At 48.1% G+C, this 15,958-nt stretch overlaps 1 protein-coding gene across 2 annotated transcripts in view; it reads left to right on the top strand.

Moving 5' to 3' along the window:
• Positions 1-273: 273 nt before the first annotated feature.
• SLAIN2 (SLAIN motif family member 2) overlaps positions 274-15,958 on the top strand; it is a 62,411-nt gene continuing 46,726 nt past the window's right edge. The window contains exon 1 of one of the 2 annotated variants that reach the window (XM_040418896.1): positions 274-1,112. In XM_040418896.1, coding sequence (XP_040274830.1) covers positions 718-1,112 — 395 coding nt within the window. In that variant the 5' untranslated portion in view covers positions 274-717. The remainder of the gene's footprint in view (positions 1,113-15,958) is intronic. The other variant, XM_040418897.1, reaches the window with a different exon arrangement.

Here is a 15,958-nt window from a genome sequence, read left to right as displayed (position 1 = left end):
TGGGAGGGCACATAGGCTGGTGGTGCTTTTTCCTATAGTGTGCAAGCACAACCACAACCACCGCTGATGGAATGTAGGGTGGTCATAACCATGGAAACGAGCAGTGTCTAATGTGATAGAAAAATGAATCCAGCCAGTTAAGGAGGCAATATGGACAATCACAATTCGTTAGTAAGAGCCTTGTATTAACTGTCTCTACATGATCAATGCTATTTGCTGAAGTGAGACAAGCCCTTTAAGAATCAGACACTGGTATTACTATATTTAAGTACTAGAAAAACTGCCAGTCCATATGCTGAAAGCTGTGCCCAGGAGGTAACTAGTCTTCCTTGCTGCGTGCAGAACTTCTCTCAAGTCCTAAGTTCTTATGACGTCACTAAAAGTACAAGAGTTTTGGCGAATCACGTCAGCTGCCAGTCTTAAACATGGCTACCCACCACTTCCGGGACTTGAAACCAATTAAAAACAGAGGGTGTGGCTAGCAGCCTGTGCCACGTTCCATCGGTACGTGATGACGTCAGCAAGTACTCCAGTTCTGCCTGCTGGTTGGTGGCATAGGCCTCTGGGGGTGTGGCTTGTGCTGGTGGTGTCCCTGGCTCGGCCGCGTCGGGGCGTGGTTTGCTGGCATAGAGTGGCAGTTGGTAGAAGTAAGCGAGCTATGGGCTCCAGCCGGGGCTGAGGCTGTACGGGGTGACTGACGGACCATACCGGCTAATCATGGAGGACGTCAACTCCAACATGAACGCAGACCTGGAGGTGCGGAAGCTGCAGGAGTTGGTGAAGAAGCTGGAGAAGCAGAACGAGCAGCTCCGCTCCCGCTCCACTCTTGCCCCGAACTCGCCCAGAACAGCCGCGCTGCCCCCGGCTCCCCGGCCGCAGCCCTCTCCGCACACCGCCCCCGCCTCCATGCTGCTTGTGGCCACCGGCGGCCGCAGCCTGAGTCCCGGGCCCGCAGGAGGGCGAGGAGACGGGGCCGCCTGGGAAGAGTTCATGGAAGCGGTAGCCGAGGAGAGGAGAAGGGAGGCGGAGAGCGGGCTCCTGCTGGACCAGGTGGTGTCGCTCCGGCCGGAGGAGCTGGAGGGGATGGTGGACTTCGAGGAGGAGGAGAGCTGGTAAGTACCGGCCGCTGTCACATCATGTCACCTACCTGTCACAGGGGCATAAGTTGTCACCACAGGCCCCTCCCTCTTCTGTGTGACAACCAGGGGTCTTACGAAGTCACCTGACACCCTGTCAGTTCTGGGGTACAGGCAATGGCCCAAACTCATTCAGGCAGCCCCCAGAATCGTGCCCCCAATGGCAGCCATTGGTCTGCCCTGGATGTGTCCTGTTGGGCACCTGGTCTTGTACTTCACCTGGGGTGGCATGTGTGCCTGCTGCACCCACAGCTGCTGGCATGTAACCTCTGGGGCGGGCTCCTGATCTGCGCCTGAAGTGGTCAGACTGGTAAAGTCTACAGGAGTTTGTCTGCTGCTCATTGTCGTAGTCATTACATTAGGTGACGCATCCTTTTTAATAAATCATGTGACATCACAGGCGCCGTTTACATTGGATGCAGTGTTATGACAGCGCCTTTTTGGTGTATACGCCGTGCTGGTTTCTGGCCGCTGCGGGGTGGTCAGCTGGCTGCTGTGGGGGGGTCACGGTCACCTTGCGGTCGGCTGGCTGGCTGCTGCAGGGGGGGGGGTCACCTTGCGGTCGGCTGGCTGGCTGCTGCAGGGGGGGTCACCTTGCGGTTGGCTGGCTGGCTGCTGCAGGGGGGGGTCACCTGGCGGTCGGCTGGCTGCTGCGGGGGGGAGTCACCTGGCGGTCGGCTGGCTGCTGCGGGGGGGGGGGTCACCTGGCGGTCGGCTGGCTGCTGCGGGGGGGGGAGTCACCTGGCGGTCGGCTGGCTGCTGCGGGGGGGGGGAGTCACCTGGCGGTCGGCTGGCTGCTGCGGGGGGGGGGAGTCACCTGGCGGTCGGCTGGCTGCTGCGGGGGGGGGAGTCACCTGGCGGTCGGCTGGCTGCTGCGGGGGGGGGGGGGGGGGAGTCACCTGGCGGTCGGCGGGCTGCTGCGGGGGGGGGGGGGGGGAGTCACCTGGCGGTCGGCTGGCTGCTGCGGGGGGGGGGGGGGAGTCACCTGGCGGTCGGCTGGCTGCTGCGGGGGGGGGGGGGGGTCGGGCTGGCTTCTGCGGGGGGGGTCACCTGGCCGCCGCTGTGGGGGTCAACTGGCGGTCGGCTGGCCGCTGTGGGGGTCACCTGGCGGTTGGCTGGCTTTCATTGGTGGAGGGCTGAGTGCTGAGACTCCTCTGATCACTAAAACTCAGAGAGACGCTCTCATGTAGTGCACTCTCTCTCCTCACTGCAGGAGACAGGCTCCTGGACTTCCTATTCACCTCCTGCAGTGTGCAGCACATCTTCAGGATGCAAGGTTGAGATGACAGAAACAAGTGGATTCTGCTGCCTGTATATGTGCACGTGCCGGATGCATCCCCTTACTGATCAGCATCTGCAGTATAGTGGAGGCAGCCAGGCACAGCCCAAGGAAGTGGTCATCTGAACAAGCCAGTTGACTGCCACCATCTCCTGACGGCAGATGTTGGGGAAGACGAGGATTAGACTGTTGGAATTCAAGTTGCACGAACATTTTGGGATTGTACAGGATTAATAAACCATGGCTGCTTTCTTCTAGAAGGTAGGTTGTGTCTGGTATTAAGTGAGTTAGGAGGAGCGGCAATGCCACGTACTCCCTGTGGACAGGTGTGACACTGTTTCTGGAATAAAGTAGCCATGTTTTTCTAATCGTGGTTAATCCCTTTTAAGCTAGTTTCACATCTCCGGCAGCAATTTCGGCTGAGAAGAGCCTGATGGAACTGTCCGGATCTGACACTGCCGGACGCAAACGGAATGCCTGATGGGGGACGGTGGAGATCCGGGCGCAATTCGGCAAATATGCAGAGAAACCACTGCCTGCTGCAGTTTGTGTCCGTCCAATTCCCGGCATTCTCTGCCAGAACTAGCTGCCGGATCACAATGCCGGAGATGTGAAACTACCATAAGCCGCCATCAAAGTGTCTGGAAGCGATTTACTATCCCCCCCCCCCCTTCTTGAGAATACATGGATGCTTAGCCGAGCTGAGAGTGTATGTATGGTGGTGGGGGGTTCAGAAAGAAATGGCTGTCAGATGAGTACTCGGCATCTGTCTAAAGCGGTACCAAAACTACCACTCCAATTATGTCCTCACAGCCTGTGGCTATCAGGACATGATAGGAGTTGTAGTTTTGCAGCAGTTGGAGAACACTGAGCTAAGGGATATTGCCACCTTCATGGTCCCCACTGATCTTCATGCTGTGGTCATGGGCAGACACTCGGGACCTGAGATCTGTTACTGGTCTTACGGCTTTGAAGTCCCATTCTACCAAAAAGAGAAGTGTCCTCTTCTGGGAAGTCCAAGGCGTGAGCTCATTATATGAAGCCACTTACCTGGGGTTTAATGGGGAGTTACTTGTCCTAAAGCAGAGACCTCTTCATCTCTGGGTAATTGGCTTTCTGTGCAGTGACAGATCTAGTCGGACATTTCCCCGGCAGGAACCCGGCGGATGTAGCTGTACACATGTATATCCTTCATGTATAGCATTATTGCGGCATTGATATTTTAGGGTGCTTTCACACTTGCGTTTTTCTTTCCCGGTATTGAGTTTCGTCCTAGGGGCTCAATACCAAAAAAGAACTGATCAGTTTTATCCTAATGCATTCTGAATGGAGAGCAATCCCTTCAGGATGCATCCGGATGTCTTCCGTTCAGTCTTTTTGCCTTTTCAGGACGGAGATAATACCGCAGCATGCTACGGTTTTATCTCTGGCCAAAATTCTGGAACACTTGCCGGCATTTTTTCCTATTGAAATGCATTAAAGCCAGATCTGGCCCGAGTGTTCCTGCAAAACAGATCCGTTTTTTTTTTTTTTTAAAACATTTCTTTATTCAGATGCACAGGATATACAGTCACTTACTACAATAAGTATACATCTTAAGAGACATACAATCATATTTCTTGCTATCTGCATTCTAATACATCTTTTTTCTCCCCATTATTTTTCCCCACCTTAACTACCCACCCTCCCTTCACCCCTCCCAACTTCTGCTACTCATACCAATCTTGTTCATTTCCTCTAATATTTCAGATTTCACACAAGAATAGAAAATAAAAAACCCAAACCCTTATCTAGATCTCCAATAAACCTAGAGTGCCTCTCAAACTTGCCTCCAAAAACCACTTTGTTTGCTTGAATGGGGTTACTAATTCCACAATTTCTTCCCTTGTTAGGCTATGCTCCACCAGTTTTTTCCATTTTTTAAAAAATTTTGCTACTTCCTTCTCTTTGTTCCTACCTACTTCTAATCTCTCTAGATACAAAATTTTCTTAATGAGACCCACCACCTCTTCTTTGGTAGGAATGACTGGCTCTAACCAATGTCGTAGCAAACACTTTTTGACTGCCATAAGGGTAATATGGACTCCTGGTTCCGCCACCCCTTTGCCCAACGAGATATCCTGACCCACAGGAATATATTGGAACACACATTGTTGCGGATCTGTTCTCACCTCTACATCCCAAACCTCTTTAATAAGCGAGATCACGTCTTCCCATAACGGTCTAAGCCGTTGGCAGTTCCACAGCCCATGTAAAAGGTCTGCTTTAGGTAATGAACATTTAGGGCATTCCCTCAGATAATGTGCTGGTGCATTAGTATATGAGAGGTTGTATGCATATGTCGCTTTATGTAAGATCCTCCATTGCGATTCTCTCCATTGTTCACTATGGACTGCTTTCCTGACATACTCTAACCCCTCTCTCATTTTAAGGGTCAAATCTTCTGCCTCCACATCTCTCTCCCAATGCTTAAAAACAGATTTCGCCAGGTTCATAAGACTGATATCTCTCAGACGTCTATACGTCTCTGCCAGGGAGATCGTACCCCCACCCCTCCCCATTAGAGCTTCAAACCAGGTCATTCTGTCCACTTCTCCTAAGGAATCCGCCTGGGCTTTACAATAGGCTGAGAGCTGGTAAAATGCCAAAGGGTGAGATGTCTCCAACTGATATTTATTAACAAATTGCTCCCACGACATCTGCTTATAGTCTGGTCCAGTTAGTACAGATCCGTTTTTATGGTCTGCGCATCAGTTTGCATAAGTTTTGAATGAGCCGGTAGCGACTTAACTGCCTGCTGGAATCCTCTGCCGCAAGCGTGAAAGTAGCCTAAGGCTGGATTCACATCACATCACTGTTTCATTTTCCGTCCTGATCCGTCAGAAGAACAGGAAAAAAAACAAAAAACAACCCTGTGTATTCTGCATGCAGTACTTTGTTTTTTTGAACAATGATGTGAAACAACATGAACAACATGTGAAAATGGCTCAAACGGATGCTTGAAATACAGGGTCGGTGTCTTTTTAATTTTTTTTTTTATAGGATCCTTTTTTTTTCTGAAAGTGAAGCGGTGATGTGAACCCGGCCTTACACTGGGCCGCAGTAAAGAGTTTCTTTGAGGTTATTGTAATCTGTGTCTGTCACCATTAATTGTGGTCAGTGTTGGGTGAGAATGGCATTCTGTTACTGGTGCCCGCTTGCGGTGCCAAGTCTATGCTGCTGACAGAATTGAATATTTAGCAGCAATAGTTGCAAGGTCGCCTGCAAATGTTTTCATTTATGCAGAATAGAGAAAGTTGCTTCTCAACTTTGATTTGACCAGTGTGACTTTCATCATGTAGCCTACTCCTTAAAGGGTTTGTCCGGCCTTAGAGCTGACAACCCCCGAGGCCTTATCCTGTGTCCCTAAACGTAAAAAACCCCACTCGCCTGTCCGTGGTCCCACCTCTGTGCTGTTCCCAGAGCATCCATAGCTGGGAGGTCACAGCGGCTTGAACGCTGGTGCCGAGGCTTGTGATTGGCCACAGTTCAGGGGAACAAGTTAGGATCCCAGGGGTTTGGACAACTCCTTTAAAGGGTTTTCCCCTATCCCGAGGATAGGTCATCAATTTCAGAATCCCGTAAAACCCATTTAAAGGGGCTGTCCATATCCTATTCATTCTGTGAGTCATGCAAAAATGAAGCTTTGCAATTTCCATTTTGTTAAAAATCATCCCCCAAAGTTATGACAATTACTTACATGGCAGTAGCACCACCTGGTGCTCAGTGTATGGCAGTGTGCACGTCCGTCTACTGAGCTGAGTGCTGCTGGTCGCACATGCCTAGTCACTCTCCCCATAGCCAGGCCTCTGAATAGTGCCATAGAAATAGGGCAGAAAGCTTGTTTGAAGGAGCAGTAGTATGAGAGTATTGCGGAGAAGGCTCCTTTTGCAGCAGAAGTAAGATGGGACTGTACTGTCATCTGCCAGAGGGGGGAGGAGACTGATTCTGTTCCGAGCCTACCCCCAGCAACACACTGGACACACGAAAGCAAAAAATGATGAAATGGTAATGGCTATTTCTGGAAAATCATGTAATGTCCCCTTTTAAAGGGATTTGTGGGTGAGGTATTGTTTTCTGCCTGCAGAAGTGATACCATAATGCTGAACGGAGGCGAGCACGTGCGTAGTTATATAGCCCAGGCTGAATGTTATCGCTCTTCCTATTTACTCTTACTGGTGGTACGGACCTGTTCTCACTGGCCGTCAGTGTAGTCTGGATACATGCTGTTGAGACTTGTAAGTCTCGGCCCTTTAGACACCACATCGTCAGCAACTCTGAGGATGGTGTTCTGCTCCTTCTCCTAGACCCTGCCCTGTAGACATGATGGCAGCAATGATGCCGTGTCTTACGGCTCATGCACACGGCCGTTGCCCTGCATACTGCGGGTCGCCAATACACGGGGCACCGGCCGTGTTCACCCCACATCACGGATGGGGACCCATTCACTTGAATGCGATCGGAGATGCGGAGCGGATGCACGGATCGGAACCCCACGGAAGCACTATGGAGTACTTCCGTGGTGTTTCTGGTCGTGCCTCTGCACAGCAAAAAAAGTAGTGCATGCACTTTTTTGCGCTGCGGACCGTTGGATGCGGATCGCGGACCCCATTCAAGTGAATGGGTCCGCGATCCGCATGCGGCTGCCCCAAGGTCGGTGCCCGTTCATTGCGGACTGCAACAACGGTCGTGTGCATGACCCCTTAGGGCGGGGTTTTTCCAGCAGGGCTTAAAGCAAGCTTGGATCTGTGATGTTCGAGCTGGAAGGAGAGGCAGAGACCTGATGCTACAGATACTCCCTGTGAGATTTGAGCCGGGGTACGGGTCACAGATCACAATTACGGTGGAGGAATCAGAATGTGCTCAGAACCTCATAGAAACTGCCCAATATACTGAGTACTATGAATAGCCCCTGGTGTATAACGCACTGAGGTCAAATGGTGGTATTATTATTTTTTTGTGTGAGTAACCGGAAAACCCCTTTAACCCCTTAAGGACCGGGCTCATTTTCACCTTAAGGACCAGGCCATTTTTTGCAAATCTGACCAGTGTCACTTTAAGTGCTCATAACTTTAAAACACTTTGACTTACCCAGGCCGTTCTGAGATTGTTTTTTCGTCACATATTGTACTTCATGACACTGCTAAAATTGGGTCAAAAAAGTTAATTTTTTTGCATAAAAAAATACAATTTTTACCGTAAATTTTGAAAAATTTGCAAATTTCAAATTTTCAGTTTCTCTACCTCTGTAATACATAGTAATACCCCCAAAAATTGTGATGACTTTACATTCCCCATATGTCTACTTCATGCTTGAATTGTTTTGGGAATGATATTTTATTTTTTGGGGATGTTACAAGGCTTAGAAGTTTAGAAGCAAATTTTGAAATTTTCAGAAATCTTCAAAATCCCACTTTTTATGGACCAGTTCAGGTTTGAAGTCATATTGTGAGGCTTAGATAATAGAAACCTCCCAAAAATGACCCCATTCTAGAAACTACACCCCTCAAGGTATTCAAAACTGTTTTTTCAAACTTTGTTAACCCTTTAGGTGTTCCACAAGAGTTAATGGCAGATGGAGAAACAATTTTGAAATTTATATTTTTTGGAAAATTTTCCAATATAATCAATTTTTTCCAGGAGTAAAACAAGGGTTAACTGCCAAACAACACTCAAAATGGGTTGCCCTGATTCTGTAGTTTGCAAAAACACCCCATATGTGGTCGTAAACTACTGTTTGGCCGAACGGTAGCACATAGAAGGAGGGGAACACCATATGGGTTTTGGAAGGCAGATTTGGCAGGACTGGTTTTGTTTATACCATGTCCCATTTGAAGCCCCCTGTTGCACCCCTAGAATAGAAATTTCAAAAAAGTGACTCCATCTAAGAAAGTACACCCCTCAAGGTATATAAAACTGGGTTTACAAACTTTGTTAACCCTTTAGGTGTTCCACAAGAGTTAATGGCAGATGGAGAAACAATTTTGAAATTTATATTTTTTGGAAAACTTTCCAATATAATCAATTTTTTCCAGGAGTAAAACAAGGGTTAACTGCCAAACAACACTCAAAATGGGTTGCCCTGATTCTGTAGTTTGCAAAAACACCCCATATGTGGTCGTAAACTACTGTTTGGCCGAACGGTAGCACATAGAAGGAGGGGAACACCATATGGGTTTTGGAAGGCAGATTTGGTAGGACTGGTTTTGTTTATACCATGTCCCATTTGAAGCCCCCTGTTGCACCCCTAGAATAGAAATTTCAAAAAAGTGACTCCATCTAAGAAAGTACACCCCTCAAGGTATTCAAAACTGGGTTTACAAACTTTGTTAACCCTTTAGGTGTTCCACAAGAGTTAATGGCAGATGGAGAAACAATTTTGAAATTTATATTTTTTGGAAAATTTTCCAATATAATCAATTTTTTCCAGGAGTAAAACAAGGGTTAACTGCCAAACAACACTCAAAATGGGTTGCCCTGATTCTGTAGTTTGCAAAAACACCCCATATGTGGTCGTAAACTACTGTTTGGCCGAACGGTAGCACATAGAAGGAGGGGAACACCATATGGGTTTTGGAAGGCAGATTTGGTAGGACTGGTTTTGTTTATACCATGTCCCATTTGAAGCCCCCTGTTGCACCCCTAGAATAGAAATTTCAAAAAAGTGACTCCATCTAAGAAAGTACACCCCTCAAGGTATTCAAAACTGGGTTTACAAACTTTGTTAACCCTTTAGGTGTTCCACAAGAGTTAATGGCAGATGGAGAAACAATTTTGAAATTTATATTTTTTGGAAAATTTTCCAATATAATCAATTTTTTCCAGGAGTAAAACAAGGGTTAACTGCCAAACAACACTCAAAATGGGTTGCCCTGATTCTGTAGTTTTCATAAACACCCCATATGTGGTTGTAAACTACTGTTTGGCCGAACGGTAGCACATAGAAGGAGGGGAACACCATATGGGTTTTGGAAGGCAGATTTGGCAGGACTGGTTTTGTTTATACCATGTCCCATTTGAAGCCCCCTGTTGCACCCCTAGAATAGAAATTTCAAAAAAGTGACTCCATCTAAGAAAGTACACCCCTCAAGGTATTCAAAACTGGGTTTACAAACTTTGTTAACCCTTTAGGTGTTCCACAAGAGTTAATGGCAGATGGAGAAACAATTTTGAAATTTATATTTTTTGGAAAATTTTCCAATATAATCAATTTTTTCCAGGAGTAAAACAAGGGTTAACTGCCAAACAACACTCAAAATGGGTTGCCCTGATTCTGTAGTTTGCAAAAACACCCCATATGTGGTCGTAAACTACTATTTGGCTAAACGGCAGGACATAGAAGAAGGGGAACGTCATTTTTGGAAGGCAGATTTTGCTGGACTGGTTTATTGACACCATGTACCCTTTCAAGCCCCCTGATGCACCCCTAGAGTAGAAACTCCATAAAAGTGACCCCATCTAGGAAACTACGGGATAAGGTGGTTGTTGTTTTGGGACTATTTTTGGGGTAAATTTGATTTTTGGTTGCTCTATATTACTCTTTTTTGAGGCAATGTAACAAAAAAATGTAATTCTAAAATTGTTTCTACATTCACTATTTGGTTTTGTGGAACACCTAAAGGGTTAACATAGTTTGTAAAGTAACTTTTGAATACCTTGAGGGGTGTAGTTTCTTAGATGGGGTCACTTTTTTGGAGTTTCTAGTCTAGGCTACATCAGGGGGGGCTTCTAATGGGACATGGTGTCAAAAAAAAAACTGTCCATCAAAATATGCCTTCCAGAAACCATATGGAGTTCCCTTCGTTCTATGCCCTGCCGTGCGGCTATATAACCATTTACGACCACATATGGGGTGTTTCTGCAAACTACAGAATCGGGGCAATAAATATTTAGTTTTGTTTGGCTGTTAACCCTTGCTTTATTACCGGCAAAATGGATTCAAATTGAAATTTTGCCCAAAAATTGGTGTTTTGGCACAGTTTTTATTTTATATTTTTAACACCGTTCATCCGAGGCGTTTGGTCAAAAGTTATTTTTATAGCGACGACTTTTACGCACGCGACGATGCCCAATATGTATGGCTCTCAGACTTTGGAGACACTAAGCAGGCATCCTAAAACTGCGGCCCTCCAGATATTGTAAAACTACAATTCCCACCATGCCCTGCTGATGGCTGTAGGTTGTCTGGGCATGCTGGGAGTTATAGTTTTACAACATCTGGAGGGCCGCAGTTTGAGGATGCCTGCTCTAAAACTAATATTTTTTGGGGAAAGAAAAATTGTTTCCGTGTCTCCAAAGTCTGAGAGCCATAGTGTTTTATGTTCTCTAGTGGACTGTTGAGGATTATAAAAATTTAGTACTCCATGGAAGTGTGATACTCCCTGAAGCAACCGTCAATGCAGAGGCCCGGATGATCGGGGCAAGTGTCACATTGAGTAGTGGTGTCCTTCCGTATCCCCCTCCTGCGACACACTCTGCACTTTTTTTGGGTTCGTCCCTTCTTTCCAGTATGGGGGACCACACCTGGAAAGTGTTGGCCAGGGACGATCCGGGCGCCTCCAATTCCCGAGGTACTCCGGCCTGCTCTTTCCCGGTCCGAAAAGATCAGGTCTTTGAGGACTGCCTCATAGAACTGGAGGAATGTCCCTGTGCTGCCAGCGCTTCGGGATAGTACAAAAGAGTTGTACATGGCAACCTGTACCAAGTAGACCGCAACTTTTTTGTACCATGCCCGGGTTTTGCGCATGGCGTTATATGGCGTGAGGACTTGATCAGAGAGATCAACTCCTCCCATATACCGATTGTAGTCGACGATACAATCGGGCTTGAGGACCGTTGCCGCGGTACCTCGCACAGGGACAGGGGTGGTGCCGTTACCGTGGATTGTGGACAGCATAAGGACATCCCTCTTGTCCTTATACCTGACCAGCAACAGGTTTCCACTGGTAAGGGCACGGGTCTCACCCCTGGGGATAGGTACCTGGAGGGGGTAGGCAGGGAGGCCGCGTTGATTTTTCCGCACGGTCCCACAAGCGAACGTGGATCTGGCGGCAAGGGACCTGAACAAGGGAATGCTGGTATAAAAGTTATCCACGTACAAGTGGTAACCATTATCCAGCAGTGGGTACATAAGGTCCCACACGAGTTTCCCGCTAACACCCAGAGTGGGGGGACATTCTGGGGGTTGAATACGGGAATCTCGCCCCTCGTACACACGAAATTTGTAAGTGTACCCTGAGGCACTCTCACAAATTTTGTATAGCTTCACGCCATACCTCGCCCGCTTTGTGGGAATGTATTGGCGGAAACTGAGTCTCCCCTTGAACGCAACGAGAGACTCATCAACCGCGACCTCCCTTCCAGGTACGTAGGCCTCCATGAATTTGGCCCCAAAGTGATCGATGACCGGCCGTATCTTATACAGCCGGTCATAGGCAGGATCACCTCGGGGTGGACATGCTGCATTATCGGAATAATGCAGACATTTCCGGATGGCCTCAAACCGTGTACGTGTCATGACCATACTGTACAGTGGGGTCTGGTATAGGACGTCCCCACTCCAGTATTGCCTGACACTGGGTTTTTGGACTAGACCCATATGCAGCACGAGGCCCCAAAATGTCCTCATCTCGGCTGCACTGACCGGCGTCCAGCCACCGGGTCTAGCCAAAACTGAGCCTGGGTTTTGAGCGACGAACTGTTGGGCGTACAGATTCGTCTGTGGGGGGGGACAAGTGGCGGGGGGGGGTCTGGGTTAGGGTTAGATGGATAGATGGAAGTTTGGAATAAAAGTTTTTTTGTTTTTTTTCCTAACTAACTTTTCCCTTCTTTCCCTGCCTAACGGTGCCTCTCCCTCACTGACCCTAACCTACCTGGGTGGCGATGGGTGCAGGAGGGTGATGGATGGCGATTAGGGGGACACAGGAGCTCGTTCTGGACGGTGCTGCACGGTCAGGGTGCTGGACAGGAAGAGGAGGGGAGAGAGGAGCGCAGGAAGTTTGAATCTCGCGCCTCTCTCCCCTGCACCAATCAGCACCCTGGACAGCGGCGTTCAGCACCAGGGCCAGCACCGCCTCTCCAAATCCTCGGACTGCGATAGGTGGTGTAAAATTACGCCACCGATCGCAGTCTTTTTCCGGTTCATCGGGTCACAGGACACCCGAATGGACCGGAAACGCAGAAAACCGCAGGTCTGAATTGACCTGCGGTTTTCTGCGATCGCCGATACGGGGGGGTCAAATGACCCCCCCCTGCGTTGTTACGGGATGCCGGCTGAATGATTTCAGCCGGCGTCCCGTTCCGATTAACCCCTGCGGCGCCGGAATTCCGAATTTAAGTCAGGACGTACCTGTACGCCCTTGGTCCTTAAGGACTCGGGAAATAGGGCGTACCGGTACGCCCTGCGTCCTTAAGGGGTTAAGGCTACTTTCACACTGGTGTTTTGGCTTTCAGTTTCTGATATCCGTTCAGGGCTCTCACAAGCGGTCCAAAACGGATCCGTCCTGGCACACAATGTAAGTCAATGGGGACTAATACGTATTCACTGACACAATAGAAAACTGATCCGTCTCCCATTGACTTTCAATGGTGTTCAAGACGGATCCGTCTTTGCTATGTTGCAGATAATACAAACGGATCTGTTCTGAACGGATGCAGACGGTTGTATCATCTGAACGGATCCACACAAAACGCGAGTGTGACCGTAGCCTTAGATGCCCTCATCTCCTAGTAAAATAGAAGCATCTTGCGCTGTCCTTGCTCCAGTTAAATCTTTGTCTGCTATGAGAAGACATACATTTCCACTGGTATTTGCATCATTTTCTGCACTAAAAGGCTAATAAATCTGCTGGTCCCAGCCCCCCTTCTGGAAAAGACAGAGCAGCAATGAATGTGGAAGGCACGCATTTTTGAGTGAACTGACATAACTCGATCGATAGATTCCCCCATGTTAGAGTTCTTCCTAATAAACTGATGCTGTCCACCTTCTATGAAGACATGATTGAGGTGACGGGGACAGGACAGCCTGTCAGGTCATTGTAGTCATCTGGTCTCTTATTAGGTGGTGGTGACCCAAAGCTTAGAAAGCTATAAGGTAACTAACCAGGTAATGCCTAACCAGCCCCATGCTCAGCTTCCCCGGTCCCCGCACCTGTCTCTGTACACTGGCCTTCAGTAATGACGTTTCTCTGCTGCAGCAGCGGCCATCACTGAGGTCACGTGTCCAATCTGAAACATCCTCACTGGAGATTACAGAGGGTGATTGGGACCAGGGAAGCACAGGAGAAGCAGGGGATTGTTAAAGGGGTTCTCTACCCTTTTCTTACTGATGATCTATCCTTTGGATAGGTCATCAGTAGAGATGAGCGAAGCGACTTTGGATGCTACATCCGAAGTTGCTTCGCTTAAAAATGTGTTAATGCTGTACGGAGATCCTTCTCCGTACAGCATTAGAATGTACTGCCTCCGATGAGGCGAAGTCCGTTATTCACGAAGTCGCGCGCGACTTGGTTGATTTAACTTCGGTAATTGATTATTACAGTGAAAAACCTTGGAACCAGACTCTGCTTCGGTTCCAAGGTACCACTCTGAACTGAAGCCAAGTTTTAAACTGGTTTTTCACTGTAGTAATCAATTACCGAAGTTATTCACCGAAGTCTCGTGCGACTTCGCCTCATGGGAGGCAGTACATTCTAATGCTGTACAGAGAAGGATCTCCGTACAGCATTACAACAAATTTTTTAGCAAAGTGGCTTCGGATGTAGCCTGAGAAGCTCACTTGGCTCATCTCTAGTCATCAGCACCTGATCGGCACAGGTCCAACACCCTGAACCCCTGACGTACAGCTGTTTGAGAAGGCAGCGGTGCTCACAGTAGCGCTGCGGCCTTTTCGCTGCTTCCCGCAGGCCAGTGACATTGTAACTGTCATGTGGCCTGGGCTCCGGCTGAGCTTAGCTCATGCCACGTGACATTGTCGTGATGACACTGGCCTGTGAGAAGGCCGCAGCGCTACTGCCTTCTCAAACAGCTGATCAGTGGGTGTCGGACCCCCACCGATCAGATGATGATGACTTATCTTGAAGTTTTGAACGAAGCGACTTCGGGTGTAGCATCTGATGCTCGCTTCACTCATCACTTGAGGTTTAGCTTCTTCTTATAAAGCAGCCTACACTTACAGCTTGGCACCCTTCTGATCCCTTCACCCGGGTTATAAGAGCACAGGTAGTTAGGCCACGTTCACAACTCTGGCAGGTTATCCGGATCAGCTTGCTCCAGATGTGAACGCGGCCTAAGGGTACATGCATTGCGCAATTTTGCAGAACATTTGCGGACCCGTTCATTTATTTCTGTTCTGCAGCCCCGCAAAAGAAATAGAACATGTTCTTTTCTTGCAAAATATGGAATGCACACAATCGCTATCCGTGTTTTGTAGATCTGCACTTATAGATCGCAAAACACATGGTCTAAACATGGTTAAATCACTTCTCCTGGAAATCGGCAAAAAAAAATCTCATCAAATGTTGCCTTTTTTTGGTGCAGATTTCATAGCAGAAATGCAGCTGCCAGAATTTCTCTGTGCGGTCTTCCTTCTGTCCTCGGTATTCTCATGCTTGGCGGTGTGATTGTTTCCATATTCCACCTTCTCTATAGAATTCTCTTCCCTGTCCTATTTGATTTGCTCCATCCTCAAAGTTTTTCATTTTTTATGCAAATAAAGTTTTTGTTGGAGATTTGCTCCATTTGGTGCACTTCCACTTCTTTGGCTGTGAGATTGCAGGGACTGACAATGGAAGAAGATGGGAGGCGCTGGGCAGCATTGACACTCCAAATAGCGGCTCTGCTATCGATGACCTTATCTGCATAAGAGAGAAGCATTTCTCAGGATTAGAAGACGAGATTTTCACAAGAAATGTATGGTTATGTTTTGGGGCACCTACCCAACATGGTGGTATGTTCACTCTGAAACTGATTTTGGAGGTGACAGACTTCAGGATAGTCATCAATATCTGATCAATAGGGGTGTGACACTCGGCACTACCACTGTCTATCTGTCTAAAGAGGCCGCAGAGCTCCAATGAGGGCTGCAGTCTCCTCACAGCTCACCAAGGACAGCACCACACATTGTATAGTGGCAGTGCTTGGTATTGCAACTGAGGCCTATTTTCTTGATCTGAGCTGCACATATACCATGTGACCGATGAACGTGACGAGCCTAGGAAGATGTTGTGGCACTCTCCAGAGCACCGCAGCGTCTTCAAACAGTTGATCGCTAGAGATGCCAGGAGTTGGATATTGATTATCTTTCCTGAGGATAGATCCTGGAAAACCCCTTTTAGGGTCCATTCACATGTCCACAAGTGTTTTGCGGATCCGCACAACGCTGACACCGGCCATGTGCATTTTGCGGACCGCACATGGCCGGCACTTTAAATAGAAATGCATTTTCTTGTCTGTGGACAAGAATAGGATATGTTCTATTTTTTTGCGGAACAGAAGTGCGGATGTG

This window comes from Bufo bufo, chromosome 2 (assembly GCF_905171765.1).
Source record: "Bufo bufo chromosome 2, aBufBuf1.1, whole genome shotgun sequence".
NCBI lineage: Eukaryota > Metazoa > Chordata > Amphibia > Anura > Bufonidae > Bufo > Bufo bufo.
The sequence above is the reverse complement of the archived record's forward strand: the minus strand, read 5'-3'. Positions and strand labels throughout refer to the sequence as shown.